Source organism: Prunus persica, chromosome G2 (assembly GCF_000346465.2).
Source record: "Prunus persica cultivar Lovell chromosome G2, Prunus_persica_NCBIv2, whole genome shotgun sequence".
In the NCBI taxonomy this organism is placed as follows: Eukaryota; Viridiplantae; Streptophyta; class Magnoliopsida; order Rosales; family Rosaceae; genus Prunus; species Prunus persica.
In genome coordinates this window covers 98,713-115,764 of record NC_034010.1, presented here as the reverse complement: position 1 = coordinate 115,764, position 17,052 = coordinate 98,713, and the positions used below count along the sequence as shown (strand labels likewise).

Sequence of the window (17,052 nt, the reverse complement as noted above, 5' to 3'; positions counted from 1 at the left end):
GTTTTGGAGTGTTGCTAGTTTTTCAGTCTTTCTTCACTTCTTTTTATGGATCTGGGCATGTGCTTTTGGTGTTGCTAGTTTTTTAGTCGTTGTTTATGTCTGTTTTTGGTCTAAAGGTCTTTGTTTATGTCTTTATCATTTTTAATTGTCTTTCTGCTGTTTGTGGACCTGGTATGTTTATTTCTTTTTGTCTTTAGCATGTGACTTTCTTCCCTTTTGTGGCTTTTGGCATGTGAGGTCCTTTTATTGTCTTTGTGTTTTGTGTGGTCTTTTTCTTGTTTTTCTGTTGCTTGTAGTTTTGTGGTCCCTTTTTTGTATGTATTCCATGGACTATTTGTGAGTTTGGTATTTGGTAATTGGCAGATGAAGATTATGATGATCTTGTAACATTTAAGTTTTGTCATGGAGGCAAACTAGTGGAGAAAGGCTTGAGTGACATGCCAGACTTACTTAGGTGGTTCAGTTCGCTGGTTTGATTATTGTGAGGCAGACTACATGTCTATATTAGAGCTACGGGGAATGGCTAAAATGGTGGGATATGATAGTGGTGTGAGCTTTTATGGTGATGAGTTGGTTTCTAGGGAACTCATGGAAATATCATCAGATGAAAAACTGTTATGTTGTATGATATCAGTTCATAAGACCAATACCATAGTGGTAGTCATAAATTCAAACATGAGGGTACCCAAACGGAAGAGGCAGAGTTGGAAGAACACGTATATGAGCAAGTTGATGATGAAGGTACTGAGACTGATGATGGTGAAGGTGCTGATGAAGAGGATGATATCAAGGATCCTGATTTTGTTGATATCAATTATGAATAAATAGCTGAGGAGTGCTTGTTGAAACATGATGACAAGTGGTTTGATGGCAGATGAAGATGATGAAGAGTCAGACCATAGGGAAGACTCACCTACACTTGTATGCATATGTAGCTCTTCTAGTGAAGATGAAGCATTGCTAATTTGTGTTGCAAGCTGATGGACTTCCTTGCCCCCCGCGGTGCTAGGGAGTTTTGTGCTGGAGGCGGACGGGCTCCCCTTTTGGAGGCGTCATAGTTTCTGGTCTCTAGCATTGTTTCTTCTAGCTGTTGTGTTTTTTTCTTGTTGCTGCTGTTGTTTCCTTCTTCTTCTTTTTTTCTGTCTTTGTTGTTTCTGGTTCTCCCCTTGTTGTCTGTCTTTCGTTTTTGAATGATAGCTTCCTTTGACCCAAAAAAAAAAAAAAAAAAAAAAAAAAAAAAAAATCTGACAAGTAAGAAGGTCTTTTAGAAGCTGTAGCAACTTTATTCCCAAATGCAGAGCAAAGACACTGTTTAAAACACTTATATTCAAATTGGGCTATTGCTGCAAATTGGGCTATTGTCATTTTGAAAATATTTTGGACTTATGTGGATTAGGGTGTTATTACTGCAGACCCTATGTTTGGAATTTATATTTTAGAACCTGTTGGAATTTATGATTTTGAACTTATGTTTGGAACTTATGACGACATTTGGAAGTTATGCAATGACTATTTGGTATTTGGTGGATAATTTCATTTGATTGCAATAGGATTAAACTTGCTATTTTGTTTGTTTATGCTGTTGTAGGTTTGTCATGGATTTCTTTGCCCTTGGCTTTGCTCTGTTTTGGCCTAGGTTTCCTTGCCTTTGGCTTTGTTGTGTTGTGGCTCGGGTTTCTTTGCCTTTGGTTTTATTGTGTTGTGGCCTAGGTTTCTTTGCCTTTGGTTTTATTGTGTTGTGGCCTAGGTTTCTTTGCCTTTGGCTTTGTTGTGTTAGGCCTACACCAAAAAAGAAAAAAAAAAAGTGCAACTTCCAATTATGGTTCAGCCGATCCTTTTGTTTAAGTGAAGCATGAACTTTCATTGATGAAACAGGGAAAAAACCCAGATACAACCTTCACTAAACAAGTTACATTATTAACTTCACAAAACACAACTTCTTAAACATATTTCATAACATGAACCTTCAAACTAACTTGATGACAACAAACAAAAATAAAGAAAACAACATAGTAGCCCAATTTTTTCTTGATTTTCCTCAACCTCTTGCTTTTTCCTCTTCTAATCTATCAATCTTTCTTAGTAATCCAGGTATCGCCATCTTTGAACGTTCAAAATTTTTGGGATCAAACCACTCCTAAAAGTAACATCCTTTCTGGTGTCTTCCCTGCATCAACCCATACCACATTTATCATTTATTATTTTCCACAAAATAACCACGCATCAAGCATCTTATATTTTAGTTGCTTACCTTCGAGTTTGGAAATATTAGAAATCTCCTTTCTGGGTTAGAATCAGTCCACGAAGTTTGAATTTTAGCTAGCTTTCCACACTGACACCGCTGATGCCTTCCTTCAACAGTGTCCATCTAATCAATTGATGATGACTGACTACAACAGCAGCAACGAAGACCCACAATAGAGGAAGACCAATTTGTCTTCAATTGATATGAGCCTTCAATTTCTAGGGCACTGCATCACCAAACTAAACCCAAAATTGGGGAAACATAGTCAATTTTAGCAGCCTAAATTTTTATAGATCTTCAAATGTTATCAAATGACAGATGTTACAATACTCGACCTTAGGTGGCTGCCATATAAGCAGAGTTAACGATTGTTATGAGGAACTAGATGGAATAAGGGAACAAAAGACACGAGCATAAAGCACAAGGGGTAAAGTGAGCCAATTACAAGTACATAAGGTAAATTGAGATTTTTGGTAAAGTACATAGGACATATCAATAATTAAGCTAAGTTATGGACTTTGATGGACATACATAAAGTAGTATATTTTAGTGGGATTTAGAGTGGATTTTAAGCCATAAACAATCCTACCCTTTCTCCATAGACTTTGGTGGATTTCATAAACTCCCTTTTAGGCCAAACATGTCCATGGTGCACCCACTAGAGCCCTAACACCCTCTCCCCAGCTGCCTCCCCTCCAACATCACCCCAATCCACCTCCCATCACCACAACCACACCCCCACCCACCTACTTTTATTGCATGAATAAAATGGGTACTAACCACGTAACTGAGATTGGATCCACTTGCACAGCTTGCTTTGGTCTTAGTAAAAATGCCTTCTAAAGAGAACAAAATGCTACAATGAGGGGGATTTTGGTGAGGGGTTCAATCCAACCATCCAACCATTTAAAAAGTTTAAGTTCAATATTTTCTTTCTTATTGGATAGTAGGATTGAACCCCTCTCACAAGCACAACTCCCTCATTATAGCATTTCCACTAGTTGATGGTCTTGAGCGAAAAAAAAGAAAGGCTTGATATGAGCCCCACTCTACGGCAGCTTCATGTGAGTTGAAGCTGGAATGTCATTGGGCTCCACAAATTTCCAGTTGGACTCATATTGAGTCTGATATTTCGCCCGAAAAAGAGTTTGGGCCGAAAAACCTTGTACACACGCATTGGGAGGTTTTTCTGGGCTAAAAACCCAAAATTTGAGTTTCTCCTTACCCGTTGGAATGGCCTAAATAGAAGGGAGCGTAAATAGAATTCCCCAAAAGTCCATGTAGAATCTCCCAAAACCCATTGGAATCTGTTTGGATATAGAGAGGAGAGCAGATTGTCCAAAATCTATTACTTGGAAAAGTTTTTCAAAATTCTCCAAAATCCTAATCGACTACACCCCGTTGGAGAATTTTACCCTGGAATTCCGTATCTCCAAATTTCCCCTCATTTCAGTTAGTAGAATTTCCCCTCGGTGCCAGTGTTTCTGTTAAAGAATAGACTCAGAAACCGGGTACGTGGTTTTCGTGTGTGGTTTGTGGGCTGTTGTCGGTCAGCCAGTTTCCTTGTCATCACCGATCACCAGGTTTGCTTTTTCTTTTCTTTCCTCTGTTTGTGCAAAAAAAATTTCTTTGGAGTTTCCTGTCGTTGAATTATAATCGGTCGAGGCCATGACGCCTTTTGGCTTCTCTAGGGTTCAGAAATTGGGGCTGTCTTATGGGATGTGACTGTATTGATTGGGTAGATATCTTGGCAATTCCATCCTTTGTTGTTTTCCTAAATCTCTTATCTGTTTCAGCTTTGCATGATTTATGTCTTTCCTAATTCTTCTTCTATGACTTATTAATGATTTGCATGAATTGCAAATTATACTTTCTTGCTTCCTCTGCATCTTTGTCTCGCGCTATATGGATTCTTCAAAATTCCGGCCTACAATTGAATATGTTTAGCATTTTAGGATGATAACTGAAAATTGTAACGATCGAAGATATTTTTTCGTTTTTCTTTTTTAAGTTATATGGTCTTTCCTGGATCCAATCCCATGCTTTTGGGATATGCAACATTATTTGGTCAAGTTGAATGCTTTTACTTTTTTCCCCTTCGTTGCTTCTCTTATACTCTCTGAAAGTTAAGCTAGTTGCGTCTTAGTTCCTCTAGAATATTGCACATATGGTTGCTTTGAATGTACTATGTCTAACTTGTCATAAACATGCTTCTTTATTCATCTCGGGTTTCCTTTGGTTCTTTGGAACTTTCTTGACTGAGATGGATGCTTAAAACTCAGGTTGCTTCTATGAGCAACTTCAGGATTATATGCTGCTCCATGACTAGGTGATGAAGGGTTTTTGTGAGAGGGCTGTTGCGTCGAAATATTCCTCTAAAAGTTCAACAGAGTCGACAGATAGAGGTCCGTCGTCTGTTTGTTCAGATTCAGGATCTAGGGACAGTAAGCACGACAAGGCGTCCCTGTGGTCAAACTTCTTTGCATCTGCCTTTTCAATCTTTGAAACACATAGTGAGTCATCAATTACTGAAAAGAAGGAAATTCATTCTAGAAACAATGGATGGACAGAAGCTGTGAGGAAAGTTGTGACTGGTGGCTCTATGAGGAGGATTCACGAGCGTGTACTTGGATCCAGCAGAACTGGCATCTCTTCTGCTAGTGACATATGGCTTCTTGGTGTGCTCTACAAAGTCTCACAAGATGAGTCCTCTGGAGACGCAGCTACCAACAATGGATTAAGAGCATTTGAACAGGATTTCTCATCAAGAATTTTGATGACATATCGTAAAGGTTTGAGTTGCAAACATCATTTTTAACTTTAGCACATATAAGTTTCTGGAGCAAAACCAATATTGACATATTTATCTCTAGGTTTTGATGCTATTGGAGATTCAAAGTATACTAGTGACGTAAATTGGGGCTGCATGCTTCGGAGTAGTCAGATGCTTGTAGCCCAGGTGTGGTGCAGCATTGTTTCTTTTGGGTGCTTGCATTCATGCATGGTTAAGGTTTCATATGTCTGAATATTACTGTTAAGCTTTCTTGATCGTGGCATCAGTCATTGTAATCATGCTGTCTTTCGGGTTAGATAGTGAATGACTACAGCGTATGTTTACAGGCATTGCTTTTCCATAGATTGGGAAGATCTTGGAGAAGAACCTTGCACAAGGCAAGATGGATTGTTTGTAGTTTACATCTTATCCATCTACTTATTGCTCTTGAATCTCATTTTGGAATTATTAGTCATACATACATACATATATATTTTATACCTTTGTTATGCAGCCTTTAGATGAACAATATATTGAGATCCTGCATCATTTTGGTGATTCCGAAGGATCAGCTTTCTCTATCCACAATCTTCTTCAAGCTGGAAAGGCTTATGACCTCGCTGCCGGGTCATGGGTTGGCCCATATGCCATGTGCCGCTCATGGGAGACTCTAGTTCGGTGTAAGAGAGAAGGAACTGCCTTTGATAACCAGCCACTTCCAATGGCTGTTTATATTGTATCTGGGGATGAAGATGGGGAACGGGGTGGAGCCCCAGTTGTCTGCATTCAAGATGCCTCTAGACATTGTTTGGAGTTTTCAAGAGGTCGGGTTGATTGGACGCCTATTCTTTTACTGGTTCCTTTGGTTCTTGGACTTGAAAAAGTCAACCCCAGGTGCCTTTTTTAATCATGGTAGCTAGATGATTATGATTCATTTTGCTGACCTAGGGAATATTTGGTCGCTGGATTTTTTGTTTAGCAAATTGAGTTAGCACCAGTTAGCTTTTTTTAAATCCTTTTTTATTTGGGAGATTCACAATTATACGCAATATAGGGGCCTAAATTATAAAAAAACCTATATGAAATGGACTTTAGATACACACCTTACGACATAACAAAGAGGCTTTTAACTTCTTATAAATTACAAAACTGCCATAAATTTCTTAAAACAAGCCCAACCCCAAAACCTCATAAAAAAACCAAAACACTCAATAGGGCATTAAAGTAATTTAATAATCAAAATTAAATTCAATAGGGCCAGCTGTCATTTTTTGGGTTTGTGTATAGAAATTAAATGGTATAGGGTTTATCTATATCATTAGCGCTAAGAATGGGTATATGACTAAATATCGCTTTTTATTTCTGGTTAGATTAAGAATTTTGATTTAGGAAGTGCTTTACTAAAACTTTATGTTTATCTTGCTAACTGAACCATAAAGTCAACCTGGAGTTTGGCAGCCTAGATGACATAGGGAATGATACAATTAGAGAATTCATAACTCCAAACTTCACAACCATTTATGGTACTTAATGGGATGATTTAATTAATTATCAGGTACTGCTGTAGGATAGTTTAGTTGTATTACAATGTAAGACGTGATTTTTGCATTTTTTTAGGGTGGTATCAGTTGGTCGACATCTTTTGCACTACGTTTTGTTTTGTAATTTTAAGCTCTTTAATAAAGTATTGTTTCTCATAAAAACATTATTATCAGGTACATTCCATCATTGTGGGCGACATTCACTTTTCCCCAAAGTCTTGGCATCATGGGTGGAAAACCTGGTGCATCAACTTACATTATAGGTGTGCAAGATGAAAAAGCACTTTACCTTGATCCGCATGAAGTTCAGCCGGTATGGCATTTTTTTTATAATTTACTTTTCATTCAAATGTCTCGATATGTACTTAACCTGAATAAAATGCTAATAGCCTTAAAATTTGCATCATTCAATGAGCAAACTGTGTTGCAAAGGCCTGTCCTATGGGCAAAGAATATTATTTGATGAATTTTGAATATCTCATGCTAAGGGTAAATCAGTTAAGGTAGTCTAGTGGTATTTGTTGTGAATTTTGAATATCTCTTGCCCCTCCACTCAAACTACTTCAATGTTTTGGGCTTCCACTTCCCCTAATGCCCTCTACTTGAATCAAGTTACTCTTGTGTACATGTCCAGGTTGTTGTTCTACATGTCCAAAATGGACTGAACCACCTTAGTGTATGTAATAGGAGCTCCCTTATTCACTGTTATCCGGCATAATATCTGATGCAGTAGCAACAACTTGGTGAGAAAAGAAATTTCCTTTTTGAAAGCCCAAGGTGAAGCCTAAGCCTGTTGGCCCAAATTGAACAATAAGGCCTTTTTAGTTGAAAGATAAATGGCCACAGTAGTGCAAGGGTCAGGCATAAAAAAGAATAATTGAAAGTCTTATAGAGAAATAGGCTAAAGAGTCCCTATACTGTAAATATCAAGTGTCATAAAAGTTGATGTATTTGGGTCTTACAACAACTCTGTTTTATTTATTTATTTATTTATAAGAGTCTCCTATTAATGATGTGTCTTTGAGTATTATCTTCTTTTTTAAATGATTATTATACTTTTAGTATTCCCAGGAATATTTGGGATCACTTTCTGAAGCCTATATATTTGAATTAGGTCATCTCTTGTAAATCAAATATGGTTTGGATGAATGAAAATTAAGTGTTGTTGGACTCGGTGCTGTCATATCTCCTCTACTTTCTTCTCCTTCATCTTCCTTATTCTTCTCTGTTTTTCAATGTAATCCTAAATCTACTGTTCTCTAAATCTGTTCTGTTTGCTAAACTTTTTAGTATCTTAAGGCTACTCCAAGCATCGACATAGGAAACATGTTAACATACATCAAATCTGTGTTCTTTCAAATTTGTTTTATTTCTTCAAGTACAGTGATTACAAATGCAAAAACTCATCTAGGGTTGAGCTTTCTCGAGGCAATAAGGCACTCAATGAGTTGATTGCAACAATTGTTTCATTGTAAAATAGCTTAAACTATTGCTGCTTTGGTTAGGGAAAATGCGAATGGAGGTTGGGAAAATGAAAACATGGATTCTTGGTCTTCAGTACCTAGACAAGAAGATCCTAGAGAATTTGATGCAGAGAAGGGTTGATGTAGGATATAAACTAACTAGGACCTGAGATCAACTGCAGAATTAATTTAAGCCTTTGAAACTCATTCAGCATGCATTCCTCTCTACATATTATGAAATTGTAAATTTGAGAGTAAAAATCAGCATGAATCAAGTTAGATTTAATTCCTGCATTTTGCTCTTAAAATAAAATTTAGAAATTAGGGAGTTTCAATGACTAAGCAGACTCCTCAAGTTAGGGTTTTGTTCAAATTTCAGTACAAGTCTTAAATCAGCAGGAAACAAGTTAGTTTAAGTTTCCACATTATATTCCTAGAGAATAGAAATTAGGTAGTTCCGATAACCAACAGACTCCTCTAGTTTAAGATTTTGTTCAAATTTCAAACACAGAACGGTTTAAGTGTGATAATAGCTGTCATTAGGTCATTTGGGGAAAAGAAACAAATTTTTTTTTTTTTGAAGATGCAGTAGGGGTAGGAGGAGAGGAGCTTTGGGCAGGGTCAGATTTTGCGGTACTCAAGTGTGGCACAGTGCATCGCTGATAGGGAATATCCAACTCATCTCTCTATGGACTCATCTTAATTATTAGGATGTGCTTTTTACAAGTGTTCAGATTTTGGGCTACTATGGGCAACGGTCTACTATGGGCAACGGTAACAGCAATCTTTACAACACTTGAGTGTGATGAAGTGCATCGCTGATAGGGAATGTCCAACTCATCTCTCTATGGACTCATCTTAATTATTAGGATGTGCTTTTTACAAGGGTTCTTATTTGTTCTTATCTAGGCTTGATACTGGTGATAATGTTTTGCATCATTACTTGAGTTCTCTTCAAGTTCATGCCTGACTGGTTTTTTTGGTGCTGGTTGTGCCAGGCAATCAATATAAGACGGGATGATTTAGAGGCTGATACTTTATCTTACCACTGCAAGTAAGATCCTTTCAGACTAGTTGTCTTCAGTGTTTCGTTATACTATTTTTCTAACCATTGGTAATTTGTGCAGTGTTATACGGCACATTCCCCTTGATTCTATTGATCCATCTTTGGCGATAGGATTTTATTGCCGTGACAGAGGTTTGCTGGTTACTCTTGGCTGAATTCATAGTTTTCGGAACTTTTGTTTATGTAGTTAATAGTTCAACACATATACTTTCTTAGTATTGTTAAATTTTCATGCCTGGCAGATGATTTTGATGATTTTTGTTTTCGAGCTTCCAAGCTGGCAGATGGATCAAACGGTGCTCCGCTGTTCACTGTGACTCAGTCGCATAATTTTCCCAAGCCGGTTAACCACAGTGATGTTTTGGATGATAGTGGTGGGGTTCAAAATGATGATTCATTTGTGGCCCCGCCCATAAGTGATGCTGACGGAAGTGCACATGAAGATGACTGGCAACTCCTATGATGACTGTTTACTGGGTGTAAAATTAATATGGGGTTTGGCAACCTTGTACATTGTGGGTGTTTCTGGCTGCCTGGGTTATCTCCCCAGATCTAGAGAACCTCTGACTGGCATTTGGACTGCAAATTCAGATGTCTCGTGATTGTGTGCATTATTCCTGGAGTTTGGTGAAGTTGACATTTGTAGAGAACAGATTAATTATTATTCTTGTTAATTAAATTATTATCAGTCGCTCGCCTTCCTTCCCCGCCTCCTACCATGCTATGGTTGAGTATTTGAGGAAAATATTAAATTGCCATGCTATGGTTGAGTATTTGCGGAAAAATATTAAATTGAGTGCTGGAGTTTATGGTCGTGGATCAGTGTTAATCCATGGGGTCGAATCTAATCAGTTTTCTGTTAGAAATGATCACGTTTTCTAGGGTCAAATTTGTCGAGCTCCTAAACTCTCCCTCTTATTCTCACCCCTCCCCTCCCCTGTCAAAAAAAACTTACATGTGATGGGGATGGCACTGTTTTGTTATTTTTGACTAATAACACAATAACACGTGAAAAAGTTATCTTATATGTCATTGCGTTATTGGCCTCTAGTTGGTGATTGTTCACCACTATTACACCAAATCAAAAGGGGGCTAGATTGGAACCCAAACTCCCAACGGATGGATGTATGATGGTTTTTTGGGTCAGGACGGATGGATATATGATTGAATACAATTTAATGTGCTTGGAATTAAGGTGCCGACGAGTACAAATGATCTTGTTAGATTTGTGGGCTACTACGTGTGCGTGGGAATTCTAAAGGTAGAGCATCCAAAATGGTTGTATAATAGTTTAATAAATTGAACTTTTTTGGCATCTTTTAAATTGAACTGCAGTTTTACTTGCAATGACATAGTTCAATAGCTTCAGATCAATCATTATATCTACTTATATGCTTTTTTATATACTCAAATAAAATAAAAGGGATAAATTTAATAACACTAAAAATTGTACCATTGCAATATTCTGAAGGAGATCTTTAAGAAGAGACCAATTTTGAATATATTTGAAGAAAAAAAATTATTGATGTATTTTTTCTATTGCATTGAACTATTAAACAACCCTTGCGGATGCCTTAACAACATAATGCATTAATAGGGGGCTTTGGGTAGAAGGTGACACTCTTATCCAAACTTTCATTGCTGCCTTCAAACATAGATTTTCTTCTGTTAATCCCCGAACCATAATCAAATTAAGGACTTTACCAAGATCACTGAACCTTGTGTTACCCCAAGCGACTATAATCGTCGGTTAGCTCATGTGTCTGATTTAGAACTTGAATAAGCTATTAAGAGTATTGGAGCTCTTAAGGCCCCTGGGCCTAATGGTATGCATGCCTTGTTTTATCACCAATTTTGGGATAAAAGCAAGCACATGTTAAAGAACATGGTTAATGAGTTTTTCGCCAATAATCTGCCCCTGGCCTCTATTAACCATACTAATATAGCCTTAATTCCTAAAGTGAGTAACCTTGAGGACGTAGGACAATTTAGACCTATCAATCTTTGTAATGTCACCTATAAACTGATCACCAAAATTATTATCCAATGCCTTAGACCTCTTCTCTCTAGATGCATCGCTCAAATCAAGGGGCTTTTGCTTTGGGACGATCCATATTTGATAAGTTATTTCTTTTTCACTAACTCTCCACCATCAACACATGTTTAATCCAATTAATCCCTCACTTAAACCCTTCATTACCCACCATGAATGTATTAACTTTCCACTCACCTCATTGACTATTATAAATCACCCCATCAACTTATTTGGCAAGGGGACCATCATGACAGATTTCTTTGTGCATTTCATTCAGAATTTAGTTATGTTTTCCTTTGTAATGAGTTGCTAGAACTCTAGCTAAGGCTAAAGGGAATGTCCTTTGAGTTAGTTTGTGAATTATTCTTTAATCCAATATACGGTATGAATTGCTAAATTCTTTTATTTTTGGTTGTTCAATATTTTCATATCCTTTTATTTTGATTGATGTTAAGTGCTACTATCTTTTCATGAGTTCAATTATATTTTTCTCATTGTTAAGAACTGACTTAGCATACTTTTCAATTAAAAGAGTAGATATTAAGCAATTCCATTTTCTGAACAATCATTAATAAAAGATAACATTGGTTTTAATTTCTTTATCTTCCGATTAAAGTTTCTCAATGATAATTTTAATCGAGTTATAATTTGGATTAAAGAGCATGAAACATATTTTGCTTAAAGAATTGAACCTTGATGCCTTGGCATTTCCATTATTGATATTTCATTTTTAAACTCTACAACAATCAAATCAAATTACTTTTCCATTTTGTTTGTCACTTTTATTTTGGTAAGTTTAATTATTTCTTTGTGTGCAGACATTTGCCTACCTTCTCCTTGAGGATACAATACTTGGACTTCCAAGATTATTACTACATGTGACTACTTGCACTTGGGCAGACTCAACAAGTTTTTGGCATCGTTGCTAGGGAGCGGTGAAGCGAAAAGTAGCACAAGGAAATTCATTGTTAATGTTTGAGGTTTTAGTTTCCAAAGTTAATTCGGTAAGGCTTATCAAACTCAAATTTTCATTTATGTTTTTATTATTTATTTTCATTTTTGGTGTTTTTTGTTTGCTTATGTCTTAGTTTTTTTTATAAAAAAAAAAAGAAAAAGAAAGAAAAAGTTAGTTTAGTTTAGTTTAGTTTTTTTTTTTTTATCTATTGCTTCTTTATTTTGTTTATGAGATATCGTGATTGGTTTGGTAGATTTGCAAAGAGAACTCAATTTGACCAAAATTCATCACAAATGGCTGAGAACAATATTAATAATAATGTATTGGAAATGCCCCAAAATGATGAAGATAATCATAGTGTTCATAATGATGAGAATCATAGTGTTCATAACGATGAGAATCCACTTGTTAGGACATTACATGATTATTTGCATCCTGCTCGTACAAGTGTGCCATCTTGCATCATTTTTCCGTTAAATGGTCAAAATTTTGATTTTAAACCTGGCATGATACAACTTTTACCAACTTTTCATGAAATGAAATATGAAAATCCATATTCACATGTGCGTGAGTTTGAGGAAGTTTGTGGAACTTTTCCAACACAAGGATGTAGGCTTGATACAGTTTTGCTTAAACTTTTTCCATTTTCACTAAAAGATAAAGAGAAAATTTGGCTTTATTCTCTAAGGCCAAGAACAATTGGAACATGGCTTGAAATGCAAACTAAATTTTTCAAGAAATTTTTCCTAATTCAAAAGACAAATTCTTTGAAAAGACAGATGGCCACATTTTCTCAAAAAGACATTGAGTCTTTACCTCAAGCTTGGAAAAGATTAAAAGATTTGTTAATGTTATGTCCTCACCATCGTTTTGAAAGATGGAGGGTGGTAAGTCATTTTTATGATGGCTTAACACCTAAAGATCGACAATTTATTGAGATGATGTGCAATGAAAATTTTATGTATAAAGATCCTGAAGATACTTTTGATTTTCTTGATGAAATTGCAGAGAAATCTCATATTTGGAGTACTGGCAACACATTTGACCATAATTCCCAAAAAGCAAAATCTTCTATTAATCCTTCCAGCGGCGGTATTTATCACCTTAAGGAAGAAGATAGTCTCAAAGCTCAATTGGCAATAATGGCCAGGGAAGTTGAAACTCTAAAATCAAAATTGCCTAAAAAAGTTAATTCAATTGCAAGTCAAGAAATTTTTTAGATTTGTGAAGTTTGTGGGGGTCATGGGACATGTAACAAAAGAGTGTCCAACACTTCCAGCTTTCAGAGAAATGTTGCATGATCAAGCAAACTTTGTGAATCAATTTAAAAAACCATCCACTTTTTCTGAAACTTATAATCCAGGATGGAGAAACCACCCAAATTTCAGTTGGAGAAATAATACTAATAATAACGTGCCTGAACAAAAATCTAATTCTTTTTATTATTCTCCACAGGTGGAAGGACAATCATCATATCAAATTTGGAAGATGTTATGAAGCAATTCATGCAAAGCCAAACTGCCACAAATCCAAAGAATGCACAATACATTGGTGAGATTAAGAGCACTCCTTGCAAACTCACTTCTTCACTGTCAATTCAAGAAAAGGGTAAATTTCCTTCTCAAGTCCAACCCAATCCACATGCACAGTTAGAGGTAACTACCCCTTCTTCTTCTTCTTTGAATGAAAATAAGCATGAACATGTGAAGGCTGTCACCACTCTTCGTAGTGGGAAACTAATTGGGAAAGGTGATTCAGAAAGAGTTGAAAATAAAAAGAAATTTAAAAAAATCCAAAAATTATGAGAAAGAAAATAATGATTCCGAAATTGTTAAGTGCCCTTTTCTTGCTCCATTCCCACAAGCACTTAAGGCTGTAAATAAAAACCAAAATCCTGAAATTTTGGAGGTTTTTGAACAAGTGAAAATCAATATACCTCTTTTGGATGCTATAAAACAAATTCCTTCATATTCAAAATTTTTAAAGGATTTATGCACTACCAAAAGAAAGCACAATGTTGATAAGACCGCATTTTTAATTGAAAATGTAAGTGTAATTCTTCAAACTAATACTCCACCTAAGTACAAAGATCTAGGTTGTCCCACAATTTCTTGTATTATTGGGAATTTTAGCATTCAACAAGCTTTATTAGATTTGGGTGCTAGCGTTAATTTGTTGTCTTACTTAGTTTATAAGCAATTGTGTCTTGGTGAATTAAAACCCACCTCAGTAACATTGCAATTGGCTGACCATTCTGTTAAAATCCCAAAAGGTATTGTGGAAGATGTGTTGGTTCAGGTAGACAAATTTATTTTCCAATTGATTTTATAGTTTCGGATACTGAACCGGTTGTGCATTCTAGTTCTCAAATTCCTGTTATTCTTGGAAGACCATTTCTTGCTACATCTAATGCCCATATAAATTGCAGGAATGGACTTATGCAACTGTCATTTGGGAACATGACATTGGAGCTCAACATATTCAACATATGCAAGCAGTCCGCAAACAATGAAGATGACAAAGAAGTTTATATGATCGAGACAATTGTTCAAAATTGCTTTAATTCTTCTTTTTCTTCTGATCTATTGCAAATTTTTTTAGTAAATGGGGATTGTAATTTTGCACAAGATTTTGAAGTAATCTTTGTTCTTTGTTGGATTCTACGCAGGTACAAGAACATAATGGTTGGGTACCAAAATATGAGGAGCTGCCAACTGTGAGTGATGAGACAAAATCATCAAGAGAAGAAGCCCCAAGGTGTGAATTGAAGCCTCTTCCTGCTAGACTTAAATATGCTTTTATGGGAGAAGAGATGAGACTTATCCTGTGGTAATATCTTCTAAATTAGAGCTTTTGCATGAAGGTATGTTACTTAAAGTTTTGAAAGATCATAGGATTGCTATTGGATGGACTTTATCTGTTATTAAAGGTATTAGTCATTTGGTTTGCACACACTAAATTTTTCTTGAAGAATATGCTAAACCAGTTAGGCAGGCTCAATGTAGACTTAACCCAACAATGAAAGAATTTGTACAAAAAGAAGTACATAAACTTTGGGATGCAGGTATCATATATCCAATTTTTGACAGCAAATGGGTAAGTCCTACACAGGTTGTTCGTAAGAAATTAGGAGTCACAGTAGTTGAAAATGATAATGGAAAAATGGTACCAACTATGGTCACTACTGGATGGAGAATGTCTATTGATTACCACAAATTGAACTCAGTCACAAGAAAGGATCATTTTCCTTTATCATTTCTTGACCAAATTTTAGAAAGAGTTGCAGGGCATATGTATTATTGTTTTTTTAAATAGTTATTCAGGATATTATCAAATTGAGATTTCATTGGAAGATCAAGAAAAAAATAACTATTACATGCCCATTTGGAGCTTTCGCTTTTAGAAAAGTGCCTTTTGGTCTTTGCAATGCACTAACTACATTTCAACGTTACATGATAAGCATATTTAGTGACATGGTAGAAAAATATTTAGAAGTTTTCATGGACGATGTTATTGCGTTTGGTGATTCATTTTCTGATTGTTTATCTAACTTGGAGAATGTTTTTATCAGGTGTAAGGAGAAAATTTTGGTGCTTAACTGGGAGAAATGCCAATTCATGGACACATTTGGCATAGTACTTGGACACATTGTTTCTCACAAAGGAATTGAAGTGGATAAGTCAAAAATTGGTTTAATTGCTAATTTGCCTATTCAGAAAACTGTTAAAGATATTAGATCTTTTTTGGGATATGCAAGTTTTTACCGGAGATTCATACAAAATTTTAGTGCAATTGCAAGGCCATTGAATAATCTCTTGGAGAAAGATGCTAAATTTGATTGGAATTTTGCATGTCAAGAAGCATTTGAGAAATTAATTAAAATGCTAACATCAACTCCAATAATGCAGCCCCCAAATTGGTCCATGCCCTTTGAAATAACGTGTGATGCTAGTGATGGTGCTATTGGGGCAGTGCTAGGCCAAAGAAGAGACAAGAAGCCTGTTGTTATCTGCTACGTAAGCAGAACTTTGAATAGTGCACAGAAAAGTTACACTACAACTGAAAAAGAATTGCTTGCTGTGGTTTTTCCATTGGAAAAGTTTAGATCATATATTTTGGGCTCATAAATTATTGTTTTTACAGATCATTTAGCCTTGAGGTATTTATTGACAAAGAAGGAAGCGAAATCACAATTGATTAGATGGATTTTGCTTCTCCAAGAATTTGATCTTACAATCAATGACAAGAAAGAAGTGGAGAATGTTCTTGCAGACCATCTTTCTAGGATAACTTTTGAGGAGCCTTCTGAATGTTTGCCTATAAAAGACTCATTTCCTGATGAACAATTGTTTGGTGTTTATAAATTACCATGGTTTGCTAACATTGTGAATTTTCTTGCAACAAGTTGTTAGAAATATGCCCTTAAAGCCACTAATTATGTAATAGTTAGAGTTAAGGACATCTTTGATAAAAGACATATTATGTTTTCAATGGGTAAGAAATGTTGTTTTATACATTAAATCATCATATATTATCTTTCAATATGTAGAATAACCATAGTCCAAGGAATACACAAGTGGATATGAGAGCTATGTAATGAGATTGCATACATAGAGACTTCTTATCATCCCTAAATCCTGAATATGTTCCTGGTCATAGGAATATTGATTGGGCGTCAATATTCTGCAAAGACCAGTACACACAGTATCGTCTCTATATGTAGGGAATAACAAGGTCTCAAGTCATATGTGTGTAGGTGCTTGTAGAAGAACAAGTACATTGAATGCGATCCAACACATGAGTTACAGCATGGAAATCTTTACTCACATGTCAAGCTGGAGCTCATAAATTGCAATGGTGCAAACTAATCTTTAGACTTGAGGCATCATAGATGTTTTGTGGGTATGTTGTTAATCTTTAAGGGCACTATACGGTTATGCTGAATTAGGCATAGCTTAAAGGTGCTCATCAGGA

The 17,052-nt window shown here is 35.9% G+C and overlaps 1 protein-coding gene, 1 long non-coding RNA gene and 1 pseudogene across 3 annotated transcripts; 2 read left to right on the top strand and 1 right to left on the bottom strand.

Moving 5' to 3' along the window:
- On the bottom strand, nt 1,207-2,682 carry LOC109947093. The gene is made up of 3 exons (XR_002270085.1): nt 2,581-2,682; nt 2,252-2,484; nt 1,207-2,167 (listed from the first exon to the last, which is right to left on the bottom strand). It is a non-coding gene; the product is annotated as an uncharacterized LOC109947093 (long non-coding RNA).
- On the top strand, nt 3,518-9,791 carry LOC18787284 (cysteine protease ATG4). 2 transcript variants are annotated; one of them, XM_007217864.2, is made up of 9 exons: nt 3,518-3,828; nt 4,528-5,037; nt 5,119-5,204; nt 5,366-5,416; nt 5,533-5,912; nt 6,734-6,872; nt 9,021-9,076; nt 9,150-9,220; nt 9,331-9,791. In XM_007217864.2, the coding sequence occupies exons 2-9, from the start codon at nt 4,578-4,580 to the stop codon at nt 9,549-9,551; spliced, it is 1,464 nt and encodes a 487-aa protein (XP_007217926.1). In that variant the 5' UTR covers nt 3,518-3,828; nt 4,528-4,577; the 3' UTR covers nt 9,552-9,791. The 2 variants fall into 2 exon arrangements, with proteins under 2 accessions (XP_007217926.1, XP_020412710.1); XM_020557121.1 differs by lacking the exon at nt 5,366-5,416.
- LOC18786355 lies at nt 12,372-16,205 on the top strand (annotated as a pseudogene).